General features: G+C 36.5%; 1 protein-coding gene across 4 annotated transcripts in view; it reads right to left on the bottom strand.

The window, feature by feature from the left end:
• Nucleotides 1-18805, bottom strand: part of Dpyd (dihydropyrimidine dehydrogenase) — a 798376-nt gene that overhangs the window by 314659 nt on the left and 464912 nt on the right. For all 4 annotated transcript variants that reach the window (XM_074050934.1, XM_074050937.1, XM_074050935.1 and 1 more), the window contains one exon: nucleotides 2976-3140. In XM_074050934.1, the coding sequence (XP_073907035.1) occupies nucleotides 2976-3140 (165 nt within the window). The remainder of the gene's footprint in view (nucleotides 1-2975; nucleotides 3141-18805) is intronic.

Genomic DNA, 18805 nt, shown 5'->3' with positions numbered 1-18805 from the left:
TATGTATGTATCAGTCGTTCTCTCTCTATTGATTTCTCTAACAAAGCCACCATTCCTCAGTCTGTCTTCACCAGTTGATTCACTGCTCAGTCCCTGCCTTTTGCCTAACTTTTACTTTTGCTGCCACAAATGACAGAAAACACCAGTGTCTTCAGACCAAGCACAGCACATATTTTTTGATAAAAAATTTTCTGAAGTCTAAAATATATGACTTATAAGGCTTTCACAGTCTAGTGAAGTGATTGGCTTAAATATTGATTTCCGTAAGCCCTTAATTATACAGTATATTTTATAATGAGCTTTGTGAAGTCTCAGCTTAGGAACAAAAAATTCTGTTAGTAATAAACTGTCACTATAATGATGAGTGTGTCAAATTTAATTCTCAGATAAATAAAAGGAAAGCTTGAAAGCCATGTGGAGGTCTTGCATGAGTGTAGGCACTGTTAGCATTAATGATTAAGAAACAAGCTCTTATATTACATTTCAGAGGGTCATGTCTTGTTGCCTTTGTATTTAAGATGTTCCTTCACTGTTTCCTCTGGTTCATGGTCAACCAGTGTCCACCCGTCTGGGAACAGACACTAGCTGCTGATATTACCGGGCCAACATGCCCCTGGCACAATTTCTTTTTCAGAGAACTGAGCCCTGCTTAGAGCTGCCACAGTGGGTTGAATTATCCAATCTCTGTCATTAGAGGTGGAAGCCCAGCCCTCAAGAATGATGTGGGAAAACCGGTGAGGGTGATAATTAAACTTGGAACATGAAGGGTCACCTTCCTTCCTTCAGCTCATTGGGTTTGGATCAGAATAATTCCCAAACAGTAGGGGACAGTCTCTTCTCAGCATGGCAATATGTAGGTGCCCATGCATTACTTCTGTGGGTTCAAATGGGAATGCCATTTTAATTGTATTTAAAATGTTATCTTTGATCTGGGGAGTAAAAATGCTAGAAGTTAGTTCTAAAAATACAGGAAAAGACTAATGCATAATCTAAGTGGGGAAAGAATTAGAAGCAAGAAAAATCATGCATTGTTTCTCTGTCTCTCTCTCATACATACACACACACACACACACACACACACACACACACACACAAGCATTTTAAGAGAAGAAAATTGTTGCCAGGGAAATTGAAAAGAACATTTAAATGTGTCTTTTCTTTTTCCTTGACTGTGGAATCACAAAACAAGGGATTTCACTTCAGCTTTCTTGTCCACTTACTGTCATTTTTTGGTGGTCATTATTGTAACATCTTACTCCTGCCTAAGAGATGCCAGAAAGTATCAAGTGAGTGTTAGGCAAGTCATTGGTGGTAGTTATTTTCATAAATGTGTAGTTTTTCTAGACACACTGGCTTCTCTAAATACTATCAAAGCAATATTTGGGAAGTCATACTGGTTTTATGTTGCACTAAAAACAAATTCTGAATTTTTAGGAGCAACAAAGGTAGGTGTATTACAGAACAGTATTGTTACACAGCAGCACAGATGATAAAAAACAAATTTCAAGTTCAATTCTAACCTTATCATACAATAGGTATGCAACCTGGGGTAAAATCCTTAACTTCTGTATGCCTTGGTTTTTTCATCTGTGAAAGTGGGTATATAATAGTGCTTATCTTATAAACTCGTTGAAAGATCCAGTGAGTTTAAAATATGTAGAGTTTTACAGTGTCTATCATGGAGTAAGAAGTACATAAGTGCTCATTATTATTATTATTATTATTACATATTCATCACCTAGCACCTAGTACTCCATACTTTGAATTAATATATACTCATATGTCTTTTTACATTTGGTCATGTTCTGTCCTTGTCATTCTGAGAAAAACTTACCAAAAGATATGAGTCCTTCAAATAACAAACAGCTTGGCATCATTGTCATGTAGCCTTCATTGTGTCACAGTAGAGATGATCACATATCAACCTCAGAAAGTGAAAAATTCCTACTAAGCAGAAGCTGATGAGTTCAGATGGGTCTTGATAGCACCCTTCATATCTGAAGGGTTATTTTAAGGAGATAAACTATATTTGTTTTATGTGATTATATTTTATTTTAAGGTAAGAGAGAACACTGAAACAATTGCCTAAAAGAAAAATCTTAATAGGCCAAGCAATAGTGTGTGAGCTACATTCCCTTGTAAGAGTGTGCAATCCATCAGTTTATAGGCAAACATTCATGGGCTTTATTAGATTTAAAAACATTTAAGTAATGTTTAAAATATTTATTAGTGGAATACTGAAGTATTGTTTTTTGTCTTTGTAGAAAAATCTTGTCCATAACATAAATACACACACTGCTGAAAACCTCAACCTGCATTCATTACCAGCTCATTGAAGGAGGAGAGGAGGGTAGAGAGAGAGAAAGAGAGAGAGAGAGAGAGAGAGAACAAACAAATTACATTAAGAACAACCCTAACCAAACTTTTGATGAGAAAATGCCACTTAAGCCTGATTTTACTGCAATGTTTGTGCATGGTTCTTTAAAGCAAAAAGATTTTATAAAGATAGTTGACTCATTTAGTATAAGGGTGTTAAAATTATTTGGTAAATTATCTCCACTGAAAATTATAAATAAACTACATAAGATATTCTGCTTCAGCCTCAGGTTTATATTTAAAGTGATTTATAGCCTGCAATTTCTTCCTAAGGTCACCACCTTCATAAATACCAGCCACATACAATGAAAACCGACCCAATAAAATGAGTTTTTCATTTCTCTTCCTTCTGCCTATGTAGATACCTCTTCCATCTTCATGGCACCCATTTACATCAGAACCTCACATTGTGGAGATTTTTATGAGTTCTTGAGCTTTTTTTCTGTTTTATCTTTCTATGCATCAGCAATGTAACTGGCAGATTCTTTAATAAAATATATTATACACATTAATATTTATAAGCCTATGAATTGGATGCTTAAATAAACATTCACCAACTTATGCCGATTCTCTTGTTTCAGATGTTAAATCACACTTACGTTGTCTGGAAAGTCAGCCTTTAGCTCTGTGACACTTTGACACCAATATGCAGCTGTTTTTTCACTGATGAGCTCAATATTGAGGAAGGAGCTCTGGCCAGGGCCGTACATGGGGCCAGAGGTGGTTCCCCGGACAATTCTGGGTGAAACATTTGTCACGATGTCCTGATGAAAGAGGAAAGATAATGGGTCTCCTTTTGACAAATAACAACAATAATAATAATAACCCTATCATCTTTATTATATGCTCATTTCCATCTGACAATATTTTACCAAGTCCCTTCTCACAGTTTTACAGAAGAGTCTTTAACATACTTTATACAGTTGAACATGTACCACTTCCCAATACAAAGGTAAAATTGTTAGCTTTAGCTAAATTGCTTCCTGAAATTCTAGGGTTAGCACAGTGAGAAAATGAAAATATGTAAATTCATCCACACTGGTTTGGAGAATGTATAGTTTAGTGTGTTTGCTATTAAAAAATAAATAAAAACATAATAGGTAAAATGCAAAAATATTATTTCAGCCAACTTAATCTAAGTATCTCCAATCACAGTTTAGCTCCAATAAGAAAAGTATCTATAACTTTCCTCAAAACCAATGCAAAAAAGTAAATCAGTCAAGGAAAACATAATTAGTAATAGTGGTTCATCAAGCTTTAACACATATTTTAACAAACTAACTGGGTCAAAGTATCTATAGTATTGTGACCACGTGCTCACAGTCAGTGAGAAGAAAGTCACTTTTCCCAAGATAGTAATGAGGATATCAGTAACTTCGTGATAAGTATAAACAGTAAACAGTAAAATTAACTTGCTTGTTAAGCGTAATTAACAATCACAACTGCTTCTAAAGCTGTATTAACAAAGACCAGTAACATTCTCCCATTACCTTAAACTAAAAAGAAACAAAGGAGGAAAAATGTTTCTTTTGCCAACCTCCAATTAAAATTAATTTTGAGTAAAGGTCATTTAGTTAAGGATTTATCAGAATTAGTCTTTTAAGTACCCCTCCTCACCATCTTGTCACTTTTAGTGAGATAACATGAACCCACATTAGTATATAGCAATTAAGGTCAATTTACATATTTTAATTAAGAACCACCCCATATAAAACAATTAGTGTAATAGGCATACTAACTGGATTTCATAACATTTGGACGTTTTTCCAACTAGATAGACAGGAAACCTTAATTAGCATTAATTAGTGCTGATCTGCATATGTTTGATAAGGCATAGCCTTGCCACAAAAGATTATTTATTCCTGAGTCTGCCAAATGCTACAGTTGCAAAGGATAAAAGGACTTTTCTTCACATTGCATGTTAATTTCTGGTAATTTACATTCACTTTTACATTTGAATTAGTATACTATAAAATAAATGATATAAATGTTACAATAAGCCTCCTTAAATATGTACATTTTAACTTATAGGAATCATGCCAGTTGATTTTTTTTTTTTTTTACTAATGAAGCCATTCGGGTTCTATTGTAATTGTGTGCACCACCACCGGTCTTCCTTTGGTCTGATGTTGAGAAGCTGTGTTAGACCATCTTCTGATGCACCGTGACTAACAGACTCACTGTGGAAAGCCAAGCCTGGGTCAAATTCCCATCCTGGCAAATGTCTGAATGTGCATGCTGCGTCTCTCCCGGTGATCTGCACGGCTCACAGGGTAGGTTCTCTGTACAACTGGGTCTGAGAAGACAGCTCTGGAAACATTTTTCTTCTGTGCTCCAAGTTCCAGAGTCACAGCCTGCGAGCCTCATGTCCTCTCCTCTGCTCTACCCACTATCCCAAGTGCTTTTCGCCTAGATAAATCCACCCCAGGTCACACTATGCTCACTGTATAGAAGCCCATGGCCAGGAGTCATTCTGTGTGAAGAGTCTGTGCTCTGAGCCTGTAAGAGATGTGGCACCTGGTCTACAGGACTGCTTTGAGACTCGCTGATCTGGAAGTAACACTCAAGATGGCAGACTCATGTGTGGGTGACATCCCCACTCCTGATCATCTTTCAGATATTAGCAGTTCTTTCTGCTCTTCCCAAATCCTTCAAGTATGAGCAGGACAGTGACTCACGACGCTGTAACAAGGTCTGCCTTCAGATGGTGCTCTTGCCGTCCTTTACTGTGACTGTCTATGCGTGTTTTCTTTTTAGCAGTACTGGGGTTTGAACTCAGGGCCTCATGCTTGCTAGGCTAGTGCTCTACCACTTGAGCCACGCCCCAAGTCCTTTATGCGTTAGCTTGTTCTGCAAATTGGATCTTGTACTTTTGCTCAGGCCAGCCTCAGAGCATGATCCTCCTACTTCTACCTCCCACACAGCTGAGATTACAGGCATGAACCACTATGCCTGGTCTCTAATTGTTTATGTTCTTGAGTCTACCTTTCTTAGAGGGTTGCATTTATAAGAGAAGAAACTGTATCTTTTTTCCTATTTTATACATGCTATTAGCCTGACGTAGTAGATACACACATAACATTTCTTTCTTTTTTTAAGAAGGGAGTTGAAGTAGCCCTTTTTTGTTTTTTCTTTTTATTTGGCAGTACTGGGGTTTGAACTCAGGGCCTCACCCTTGTTAGGCAGGTGCTCCAACACTTGAGCCACTCCACCAGCTCAAATGACATTTCTTGAAAGAGCCCAGACTAAATTCTAGGTCCTAGACTAAGTCTTGTCCTGTGGCATGGGAACGAAAGGTTTTAATTGCTGGTCCCATGGTGCTGCTGAATCGTCAAGATAGACAAGTACTTGGGGCCTGATTCAAATTTCTAGCACAGGTGCAGTGCTCAGGTGCTGAGGGTCCTGTCTTTAGTGGTTCATTCCTCTAGAGCTAGGGTCTCTACATGCTTCCCTCATCCCCCAGTGACTCCTTCTCCTGCAGTTCAACCCAGCACACCATCCCCACCATGACAAATCCTGTATCAGAGTACTGTGCTACTGGGACCTCTCCCTGATCTCCCCCCTGCCCAGTCCCATGTAGCCTGGTGGTGACAGGACATACACAGGCCTGAACACTCTAAAACTCAGAGTTCTTCCTGATCACTGGGGCCCAGATCCACTGACCACATTCAGATATGATCTGAATTATAGGGATTTTTGTTTTGGTTCACGTGAATTCCTAACCTGGTCCACAGACACCTAGGTATTTCTTAGCTGATGAGCCCATCAGGACCTTAATCGTTGTTCCCTTTTGTGTCTGGGTTCTATGCTAGAGCTATACTTTTTAGTATTACAGAACAAAGAAGAATGGAAGATTTTCACTTATGTCCAAAAACCCCACAAGGTCCAGAAATTCCAAGCTATGTGCTATGTCGAGCAACTCTCCAAATGACAAGTAGGCCACCAACATGTTTGTCCAAAGAGGTCACTAAGCTGGCAATGCTCAGCCAGAGGACAACACAGAAAATGCTTTTTAACACTCTTCCTCTTAATAATGCCTTCGAACTCACAGATGCATCGCTAAGGATTTTTCCTTTGTGCATTACTGTGATTTCAATTCATTGCTAATGCTGAAGTTCTTTATTTCCCTTTTCTACAATCTGTGTTAAACTGCAAATATACAAATATCTCTCAACCAAGATAATGAACGGGAGGCACAAGGAAAATAAAAAAATTTTTAAATTTTAAAATAGAGACTATACACTCCTATTGATTATTTTTCTTTTTTGGCAACACTAGGGTTTGAACCCAAGGCTTCATGCTTGCTAGACAGGTGTTCTTACCACTTGGGCCACTCCACTAGCTCCATCCTTTTAGTGACTTATGACAGAATATTTCTTTAAGCAGGCCAGGTTTTTCCCTTCCTTAATTCAAACAAAGATGAAAAGATCCCTTTACAGCTATTTAAATTACAGATAGCTACCATGTACAATTGTGAACCAATGAGTCAATTACCAACTTCATAGAAATTTAAAAAATCAGCATTTTCCAAGTTCAACTAAAGTGGCAAAATTCTTATATGGTCATCCAGAAGTAAGTGAGCAATAGAAATTGTATTTCATGGTTTTTCTTTCATAATTTGAGTCATCTTTGTTACTACTTTGCTAAAAATTTCCCTTACTGACTTTAGACTTTGTAGAATTTTTAAATTAAGTGAAAGATGAATGAAAATGTGGGTGCAACCAATTAGCCTTGGTTATACGATTCGAGTTAGAGTTTCAATAATTGGGTAATAACTTACTAACACTTTTGACCTGGGAATTCTAGAATTTCAGAATGATTTCATAAGAGAATATTTTGCTTTAATATTTAATAGCAAAGTCATATTAGTAATGCTTTAGGGAGTTAATATAACAAAATAAACATATTCAGGAATAGTTAGACTAGATAAGAGTTCATTCTCTATAATAAGGAAGACAAATTGCTGTAACCCTGATCTTTGGTGCTTCGACAATGTTCAGACTTTTAAAATAGATGATTATGGGAAAGAAAGTGCCTGTGACATCTCTGCATTCTGTCCTAGCGTTCCTACCTTGACAGAACCAAATGTTAGTGACCTCTTAACCCTGGAAAAGATGTAGTGATTTGTTTAGCATTAGTAAAGAGATTTAAATAGTAATAGACTGATCATATTTGTTTGTTTAAGTTCATCTACTTGACCTCTCTTAGCCTACAAAAAACCCCATAATGGTTCCATGGTTACTGCTGAGTTAAGACAGTTATCATGGCCACAGTGAACAGAAAAAGAAAACTTTGTGGAAATATCTTGGTTAGAGATGGCAAAGAGAAGTGAAGTCCAAAAAGTTAGACAAAAATGTACACAAAATTCACAGAGTGAACCACAGCTCTTTTTACCACAGTGATAGAAATGTAGAATATGACACCTAAAACAAGCAACATCAAACAATGTACTGTTTAGTGAAACAGACTAATGTGGTAAACTATAAACATAAATATGGGAGTAACTAAAATTAATTCAGAATAGAAGTCCCTTCTTGGGGAAGGAAGATGCAGAAGAAGTTGTGGAGGGTGAGCAAGGGAAGCTGTAAAGGCATTAGGACATACAACCCCCAAGAAGCTTAATTCCAAACCTGGTAAGTGGTGGCAGAATAAATGTGTTCCATGACCTTGATGTACTGTACTACCCGTCATCACAGTCTAGAAAAGAGGTTCTATCAGTTCACCTGAACACCTGTAATGAAATCTAAGGAATCTTTGTTCTTTTTCATTAATTTCCAAGCTTCTGCTATGAATTTTTTGACAAAAAATGTTTCAGTGATTTGTTTTTATAAATCAGGATTTCAAAAATGAAAAGGCAATCTGGGACAAATTCTCTTCTGAAATATATCAGTTTTCAGGGCTGGCCGCATGGCTGAAGAGATAGAGTATCTGCCTAGCAAGTGTGAGGCCCTGAGTTCAACCCCAGCACCACCAAGTATATATATACATATATATGTATATATATATATATATATACACATACACATACATATATAAATACATATTCTACATATATAGGTATATACATATATTTCCATATGTGCATACATCTCATGTATACACTTTCCATATATCTGTAGGATCTAACAATTCATTATTCCATAAGAGAGGAGAATCACTTTGTAAACAAATATGTTGTTACATAATTTGATCCCATGATTATATACCTGCCATGCTACTACCCTGGGAATATTAAGAATAGAATCCAACACTGATACTGGTCCTCTTTCTAGTGCAACGCCACTGCTATGAGCAAACTCGCCAACACTTTATTTACTTTATGAACTAAGTATATTAATATTTGATTGTTTCCAAAATAACGATCCAAACAATCTCTACTTAACTTTTTGAGGGGCAAAATGAGTAGGATGAGTATTTGTTTTCAATGAATCATCTTTGATATCCTAATGTCTTGTATAAAGATAGCACTCAGAACTGTAATTAGTGGCAGAATTCCCCCAGGTATTTCATGAACATTTACCTACATGGAAAATAGAGTAGGAACTGCTATCCCAGAAATATATATCCCAGAAATATATCCCAGAAATATATCCCAGAAATATATCCCAGAAATATATCCCAGAAATATATCCCAGAAATATATCCCAGAAATATCCCAGAAATATATCCCAGAAATATATCCCAGAAATATATCCCAGAAATATCCCAGAAATATCCCAGAAATATATCCCAGAAATATATCCCAGAAATATATCCCAGAAATATATCCCAGAAATATCCCAGAAATATCCCAGAAATATATCCCAGAAATATATCCCAGAAATATATCCCAGAAATATATCCCAGAAATATCCCAGAAATATATCCCAGAAATATATCCCAGAAATATATCCCAGAAATATATCCCAGAAATATATCCCAGAAATATATCCCAGAAATATCCCAGAAATATATCCCAGAAATATATCCCAGAAATATATCCCAGAAATATCCCAGAAATATCCCAGAAATATATCCCAGAAATATATCCCAGAAATATATCCCAGAAATATATCCCAGAAATATCCCAGAAATATCCCAGAAATATATCCCAGAAATATATCCCAGAAATATATCCCAGAAATATATCCCAGAAATATCCCAGAAATATATCCCAGAAATATATCCCAGAAATATCCCAGAAATATATCCCAGAAATATATCCCAGAAATATCCCAGAACGTGAACGAGTAAAATACTTAAGAAATTCGATGTGGACTGTGGTGTATTTACTTCAAGAGAAAGGAGTATTTTACGTAATGTAAGGAAGGAAATAAAGCTGTACCTCAGGTAGGAATGTTTCTATCTCTTCTATTTCCACATCTCTCTGCTCATGTGTGTCTCTCTCTGCAGAAGCCTTCCTTCACCTGAATCCATAGGTGTGCATATGACAGGTACAAATTTTTTAAGTCTTAGGTCTAACTACTCCTCCCAACTTATAATCTTTTAGGTCAAATTTTAACCACTACTGGCAAAGGCTCTCTGAAGGACTTAATTTGCATTAGATATTCCTCCCTTACGTAGTTAGCTGTATCTAGTAGTACAGAATTAAATAGGATTTACATAGATAGTCCTATAAGCAAAAATGGAAAGATTGAGAGCTTATCAAATGGTAATAGAGGAACATACTAGGTAAGGACTAGTATGGGTGAGATCACAATAGAAACTTGAGAAGGAAATAGAAGGAAATACTATAAGGACAGGGCTATAGAACAGTTCACTAAGAAAATGTCCATCAGACAAAGCAGTTACTTTGTAGAATGGAAACACTTCACAATCTTGAATCTACCATGATAATCCGTTTTATATTCCTGTGGCTCAACACCAAGCAAAATCAAGATTCTAATAACACTTTGAAGTTCTCCCATGTTTTGACTAAATTGGGAACTTGTGTGCCTTTCCAATGTGTTGGAATGCTGAAGATGGGCAACACAAAATGGAACTCCATCTTAGTTTTGGGCTGAACTGACTGGGAGGAATCCCTGTGTAAGTGGGTAAAATATTAGAAGATGTGAAAGGCTAACCAACAACAACACATTGTGTTTTACAATGGAATGGCAAACCGTCATGACCCATCTAGGCTTCCAAAGGGGACTGATAGACAAAACTAACTGTACTGAATGTCTTCTGCATGTTAAGGAAGAACTTTTACTCACATGATCCTTCTTTTAGTGTTCACCTTAGCAATGTCCTTCTCTTAAACAGTGTCAACCAGCTAGAGGATCTGGTGTCATGGACTACACAAGTATGGAGGTTAATATTCGGAATATTATTTGTGTATGGCTGATAAAATATTGGGTCATGGACTCATGCAGCCTTTTGTCTTTCCATAAATCTTGGCTCTTTCGTCCAGGAGTTTGTGACTATAGATTAGACCCTAAAGATGACTTGCTTTTCTCTTTGTACTTCTCAACAGTTGACCCGGGGAACTATCACTATGCTACAGAAAAGTGGCAGGATATGAAGTGAAGTAATATAGCAGACACCTGGCATGTAAAATTTGATAAGTAAATATTTGTTAGTTTGTCAAATCACCAGCCAGCACAGAAGTCATGAGATCTCAGGAGTGAGTGACTTTAGTATATAGGTGACAACTGGGAAAGCAACCAGCAGTGAGGATGGTAATCTCACATGGAGTTGGGTTGATTATAGAGAGTCTTGAATGACTGTTTGAAGGAGTTCAAACTTTTTTCTGCAGGCTTTGGGAATCTATTGTGTCCTATCTCTTATTCAGGTTATTAATACCAATAGCTCACAGCAGCTGTGCATTCACACAGATAAGTGTTACAAGAAACAGATGAAGAGCTTTGTCAGAGCTGATATCAGATGGATTAGAACATGATTAATCAACAGACAGACTGATTAAATTATTGGCTTCACTGTTCAGATAAGAGGTTTGGATATACTCTGCCAAACTGTAATTAACTTAGAAATTTCTGCTGTCCTGCTTATAAGATGATCATGTGATATGCTTTGAAGAAATCTTTTATGACCCAGAACAGCAGTTGTGAAGGTATAACAATGAGTCAGTTCTAATAATGATTAATTACTTTCTAGTATCAGGACAAAATTTTTATTGAAAATGGTCAATATTTTTGAAAATCCTTACTTTTTATAAAATTTGCATAAACCCCCTGGTTATATCCTAGAGCCACTATAAATGAGACAGGGACTACTCAAAGGACATCTGGAAGAATCACAGAGGAGTTTTCCATTTCTGACATAGGGCTAACAAAATATTGAGAGAATCTCCTTACAATATAGAAAATATGTACCAAACATGATTTTTTAAAAAGACGCACAATGTGTTGATGTCAAAATAACAAAGTTTCTGAGAGATCTGGAAAAAAGTCAGAAAGCAGAGATCCAGACAGCAAAGTGACTCTAGAGCACTGTTTGCCCTCAAGATTTCTGCCAATCCTTGGTGGCCCAAAGACTGAGCTCTACCACTGACAAACACTCGACACAGCAGGGAAGTCAGAGAATACCATGTATGGTGGTAGGTTCGTTGGAAGCCTCAACCTATGAAGAGGACCAACAACAAATACGTACTAGAAAATAACTACAAGTCCATTTGCCCTTCTTAGTCTTAATGATGGATGAAAGAAAAATAAGTCTCTTCCCAGAATCCAGACCTGTTTAGGGCCCCCAGACCTCTAGCCTAATGTTTGGTTTAAGAGTGGTTCCTAATCACAATGTCTCTAAGTTACTGGTAGAAGCAATGTCAAATGCTCTGTTAGGGAAAGCACTTTATCCCAGGTTTCCAAAACTTCCCATAAGTAAACTGCTAAGGGATGTCAGTCTGCAAAAGAAGCAACAACTAAAGACATGAGAAGAAAGACAACACGAGAGTCACTAGGAAGAGAAATACAAAATCAGACCTACCAAAAATGTAAACCCTGGGCTGATCAGATACAAACTGTGAAACAAATGTTTAAAATGCTTAAACTAGTCAAAGAACACAATGCTGAGATACATGTGGACTTGTAATGCAGGCAAGAAGAATTTCTAAAAATGGTAAGTAATAATTGGGAAGAAAGAACCTTAAATACTCTGGAGTAAACAAGAGAATGGACATAATTTGATTAGATGAAAGGAATTAATTAACTCGATCTTGTAAGTAGGAATGCTACCTGAAAAGCATCTCGGATAAATGTGATGATGAAAAGGTTTAGAGATGTGGCAGAAGTAGAAGAAAAAGGGAAATTAAGTCGGACTGCAAAAGAGGATAATGGGAAGATCGGGAAAGCTGATATTTAAATATTCATTTATAGGATTGCTATGCCATAGTGTTTTGGGAGGGGCAGCACTGTGATTTGAACTCAGAGTCTTCCACTTCTTAGCAGGTGCTTTACCACTTGATCATATCCCTTACCCATTTCGCTTTCATGATTTTTCAAATAGAGTCTTGAGTTATGCCAGGGTCAACCTGGACCACACAATTGTGTACTTGCTGTGTAGCTGGGATAATAGGCACCCATCATCATGCCTGGCTTATTTGTTGACATGGGGTCTCATGAACTTTTTGCTGGGCTGGTCTCAGACTATCATCCTCTGATCTCTGCCTCCTACCTAAGATTACAGGTGTCAGCCACTGCACCTGGATTTTTATAAGATAACACAGTTTTCAAGCAAAAAAAATAAAACGGGAGCAGAAGGTGGCAGTACTCTGGAGTCAGCAGTCTAAGACTCCAAGACAAGAATGGAATGTTTCAACATTCGTGTCTCCGTTCATGTAGGATTCTGAGTGAGATTTTAGAAAGGATACTTGTTCTAATTGTTCCTTTAACAAAATGATACAGTTCTATGACTTGATCCCCACACCGCTTTCAGCCAACACTAATGAGAATAGCAACAAGTCATTTCTCCACACAACTACGAATCATACACACAGCTTGGAAACATTTCTGATTGGAGATACTGCCATAAATTCATGTGTAGAGGTAATCATAAACTTATATTAAAATCAATTCGGATAACGTGTTTAAGTTTTGGCTGTCCTGGGGAATCCTCTCCACCAATGTCCTACTAACTAAAATGGGAAGATTCAGGAAGATGGAGGAAAACTTAGTCTCTGAGAAACCATTCCTTTCACAAGAAATCATTCATTTTTGCATATGTACAAATTCCCCTCAGTGTAAGATGAGCAGCTATTTGGTTCAATAATTAAATTAATAAAGTTTAAAGTCTGTTTTCTCATAATTCTAGTACCCTACTAGATAGCATTCTTTCATATATTAGGCCATAAAGATGTTTGTATTATAATTACAAAACACCATTTAAAAAATGTGTCCTGGAGCACTTAGCCTTGACAAACAATTACTGGATCACATTCAACTGAATACAAAAAGCAATCTTCATCACAAGGTTAAAATTAGACTTGGAACAATAAATGCTTTCAAAGCTATTCTAAACTCTCAACTGCTTTGCACCAGCCTCTTTTGAGGAAATAGAAATGAGTAGACTGAAGGACGTTTGAAAAACTCCCTGTCTCTGTCCTCTAAAGTTCTTCAACTGTTTTTGGTTCCATAAGGAATAATCATGTTAGAGCTGGTTAACATGGCTTCATAGGAAAAGGTTTCATGTGTTAAAATCAAAACAAAAGCAAGTGGCCAGGTAAACAAAGAACTCCAGAGAATTCTGGACTTCCAGAATGTGTTCTTCATTATAGGGTTCTATTTCAGTGATTGAGACCCTCTTGTAGACATTGCAGGAAAAAAAATCAAATGACAAAAAATTTTCTTTACGGAGAGACCAGAAAGCAAATGTATTTGCTTGTTGGTTCAAACCTGGAGTTCTGAGAGAGGTATTTTCTCATCTATCTACCCTTCGAAAGACAGTATCAACTGTAGCAATTTTTCCATTTAATTATGTAACAAATTACCTCAATTATTATAATTACAACTTCTAAAAAGGCATAATCAAAATCCTAACAAAAAAAGAGTTGTACTGATAAGAAAAAACTGGGTAATCTCAAAAATAAATGTTCTTATAGGCTGATGTAGAAATAATCTTCCTGCCACTTTGCAAAACACAGAGTTGAGATCCTATTACAAGCTTACTGAAGTAGCTTTGAAGGTCATTTTAAGTATATTTTTATTAGCATACATTTAGTGTACATCGTGACATTTCCATATATGTATATAATGTATTTTGATCAAATTCGCCCCCTCTGTACATCATGATGGTCAGTTTTCCTTTGAGTTGCAATCACAGTCTGATTTTCAGTATGTTCAACATTAGTGAACAAAATAGCAATGATTACAATAAATTATTTTAAGTGGCAATAAATTCAGTCACTAGATAGGCACCTGGACGCCAAGGTTGATAAAAGCATTTCCAAGATAGCTTATATATGCACCATGATTTACAATTATCATCTCCATTGCCACACGTGCAACAAAGTGTCGTAAACCCCTCTGAAATGAGGGCTCGCTATCCACCAGTGGTCTCTAGCGTGTGAAGCAGTCATGTGACCAAGTCAGCACAGGGGAAGATCAAAAGGTAAATCTTCCTAGTGATTCACAACACACCTGAGTATAGCAGAGGTGTTGAGCATAAATGTCCATCATCCATTACCCATAAACCTGTTGACTGAAATTCTTCATACATCTCCCATTAAAACCCTGCAGAACACTAACATATAGATATAATAATATATAAATACAATATGTTATATATTAATAATTATATTAATATATTATAAAGCAACACATTTATTGGTATATAACATAGAGTAGATATTACATTTTATATATATATATGTATATATATATATATATATATATATATATATATATATACCCAAATATCTTTGTTATAATGTACATGTACATATTTACCACTACACCTACATGGGTACTAACATTTTATAGAGACAGATCAGGATCTATTCATGTAGATCAGAAGCCTACAAATTTTTTTGGTCATGTACTTTATCAACAAAAGTAAATTTTTAACATGTATTTCAATAAAACAATTATAAAATAAGAACCCAGAACAGAAGAAAGGACAGAAATATTTTCATCCCATACCCAATGCTTTAGAGATCGCTGAAATCCCAAAGTATAGTAGCGCATTGAAAAAAATCTGTCTGGTGTGCAACCAGAAGAGTGATCTATGCACTTAAGAATTTGTCCTTATGATGGGCAGGAGCAAGAACTACAAACACCTGCTGTCACACGCCAGGCACCTTGTATTTTAGGGTTGGCGGTCAACATGATGACTGCCAAAAGTATTCAACTCCACCACTGTCACATAAAAGCAGTCACAGACAAAATTAACAAATGAGAATGTTTGTGTTCTAATGAAAATTTCTTTGTGGACTCTAAACTTACAATTTCATGAGTGCATGTGTGTATTGACGAGCTGCTTTTTTCTTATTGTCACTCATTTAATTCTCAGGTGACACATACCCTTTTTAAATTTTTCCACCATTTATGCCATTTTGTCCCTCAAATGCTTATTTGGAAACGTAATCAGTAGTGACAGGTGTTAGAAGGTGGTTAGGTCATGGGGGTGGAGCCCTCATGAACAGGATTGGTGCTCTTGTGAAGATTCCTCCTGCCTTCCAGCCTTTGAAGATGGAGGTAGAAGTAACTGCCAGTCAGAAAACATGCCTTCTACAGACGTCAAATCAGCTAGAGGTTCATCATGTTAGGCTTCTCCACCCCCAGAACTGCTGGAAATGAACATCTGTTGTTTATGAGCTAACTGGTCTGTGGTGTTTTATTACAGTAGCCTGAGTGGACTGAGACAATTTAAACATGTAAAATTCATTCTTAACTCATAAGCTGCATAAAAACAGGCAGGAGGCAGAATTTGACCTGTAGAATAGTTTGTAGAACCCTTGTCTCAAGAGTGAAGGGGCAGGTTAAAGAGGAAAACCAAAGCTGAGTCAGAGGACAAGGACAAACACCTTTTGGCTTCTCCTACAAAGTTGTAAAGTAAAAAGTAAATAATTAGTCAAAGGTGATTCTGTGTCTTTAGATTAGCAGAAGACAGGTCTCAAATTGCTCGATAACAAGTAGGAGTAAGATGTAAGTAGCTGACTAAATGTGTAGTAACTTATTTTAAAAAATAAATTTATTGCAGAAGACATTTCAAAAAGTTCTCAAAAAATGAGGGTGTTTTTGAAAGTTTTCAAGAAATTCCAAAATCAGAGCTGGGTTGATGGCCTTAAGACTCTCATCTGTGGATATTCACCAGCATTGCTTATCAGCAGGAATTGTGTCTGCAAAAAGGTATAAAGGAAATGTCTTTTAATGTCCCAATCTCGTTAGAGACATCTGTAATGTCTGATAGCAGTGCATAATAATTATTTTCGAATTTAGGTGAGGGTCACACAAACATCATAGATTTCCAGTAGCCTTTTATCTGATAAATTTCCATAGTCTGATTACCAAAGGCTAAAGAATGAGTAATTTATACACTTGCAGGCCTACAGAACTTGTCTGCTAAAATACCCAGAAGGGAAGTTGAAATTGAGAGAAAAGACACATAAATAAAATGCCATTATGTCCTGAGAAACCTTTTCAGTTATGGTAATTTTTTTAAAATAGTATATCATTACTACGAATAGTTCTGGTAGCACAAGTAGAATAATAGCTATTAAACCAATGTTTAATATTAGCTACAGAGAAGAGAATATTGAAATTCATTTTTTAGGCTATTTATGATAAGTTTTTGTTCTTTAATGAAATTTAAATTCTACTAGACTCACAACTTAGATGTAGATACTAACCATTGCACCTTATCATGATCTTATGATTGGGTTAAAGGATTTGGATCAATTCTTGATGGGAATAATTTCAAGGTAATCTTATTTCTTGTTTTGAAATGGTTGCAAATCTAATATAAAGAGAAATGTGGAAAATCACAAGTAGCTTTGCCATAGCAAGCAAGGTATCTGATTTTTATTTGGAAAAGGTAGAGAATCTAAGCTAGCACAAAACACTCAAATTATTGCTTATTCACTCTGAAGAGGGTTTCTAATATTACAGAAAAGGGCTTTGCTCATTATTTTCACAAATAATTGATGGATAGCTAGACAGACTTGAATATAGACATAGGAAGATTATATTTACTAAATGTGCTAACGTCATTCAAAGGATTTACAAGCAAGTACTCCAATGGGCTGAGAACCTCCATCAAGAGACACAGGTCGACATTGGTTACCCAAGATTTACTTCACCTACTTCTTTTGTATTTTTTGGAATCATTTTATTTTAAATATGTTCAAGAAGCAGGGTGGTATAACAAAAGAATGAGGTCGAAATACCGGCTTTCCATACTCTTTCCTATGTCACCTAGACAAGCATAGAGCCCTTTTTATTTCATTCTGTTCATTGGTAAAATGAGTATAGTCAGATATAACATCTCAAACTATGATTGTTGTAAGTACTGAATACAGAAAAAATAAATAAGTTGACCTGAATGAAATAAAACAAGGGATACATTAACATTATGTGACAATGACAAATATTTATTACTATTTCATGGTCTTCCATGTATGAACATTCTTTACTCTGCAGTGAGAACACATGCAATAGGGCACTGACATACAGTTGGTCTTTGGGGAATTGATGCTAGGTGCTGGGAAGGTTGGACACAGCTCTGAGTAGTAACCTGCACCATGACACTGTGAGAACCCTGTGTGGCAGGGATGCCAGGTCTAATTTGCTAAGCTCAACATGGTAGTGATCCAGTTGGACCCACAAAATGATGGCAAGATTTCTGAAATAGTGCTCCTGCCACACAGGAAGGAGAAAGATTGTGGTTACTACATTGTGGAAAAGGTCTAGGCCATCAACATTTTTTGAAAACAATGTAAGAATAGAGATAAGTGGTCTCCTTCACGGTTGCAAGTGGATGATGTGAGATCAATGAAGTAGCCCACAATGTGCAAATCACAGTCTCTACCATCAGTGTGTTCAACCGAGGTCTACAAGGAAATTACAAGCTGAAGGTGAAAGTCCCAAGTCAGAGTTTAAAAATTCTGGCTTTAGAATGGGAGATAGATTGGGTGCAGAATCAATAGACAAGGAGATATAGATGGGACACTTTAAAAGACTGACAAAGCATGCAATGAGTAACCATATTCTGGGTCTAAAACTTCAAATGCACACGATTCAAGGTAGACTTCATTCAAGGTAGATATTATCAGCTGAAAAGCTTAATACAATAATATGGAACTTTTATTTCAGTATAAGTTAAAAGAGAAAAGGAGGTAACACAAAAACCCTAATGAATATATTAATGGCAAATTAGCATTAGGGAAAAGCAGGGTCCCACTGCCTTCAGCTTGGGGCAAATTAGAACACGTTCATTGGAAAGGAGAAAGAGGGTTAGAGACCTGCTGTCATTTCATGTGAAGAACAGTCAAAACAAA

Source organism: Castor canadensis, chromosome 12 (genome assembly GCF_047511655.1).
Source record: "Castor canadensis chromosome 12, mCasCan1.hap1v2, whole genome shotgun sequence".
In the NCBI taxonomy this organism is placed as follows: Eukaryota; Metazoa; Chordata; class Mammalia; order Rodentia; family Castoridae; genus Castor; species Castor canadensis.
This window is presented reverse-complemented; position numbering and strand designations above follow the sequence as displayed.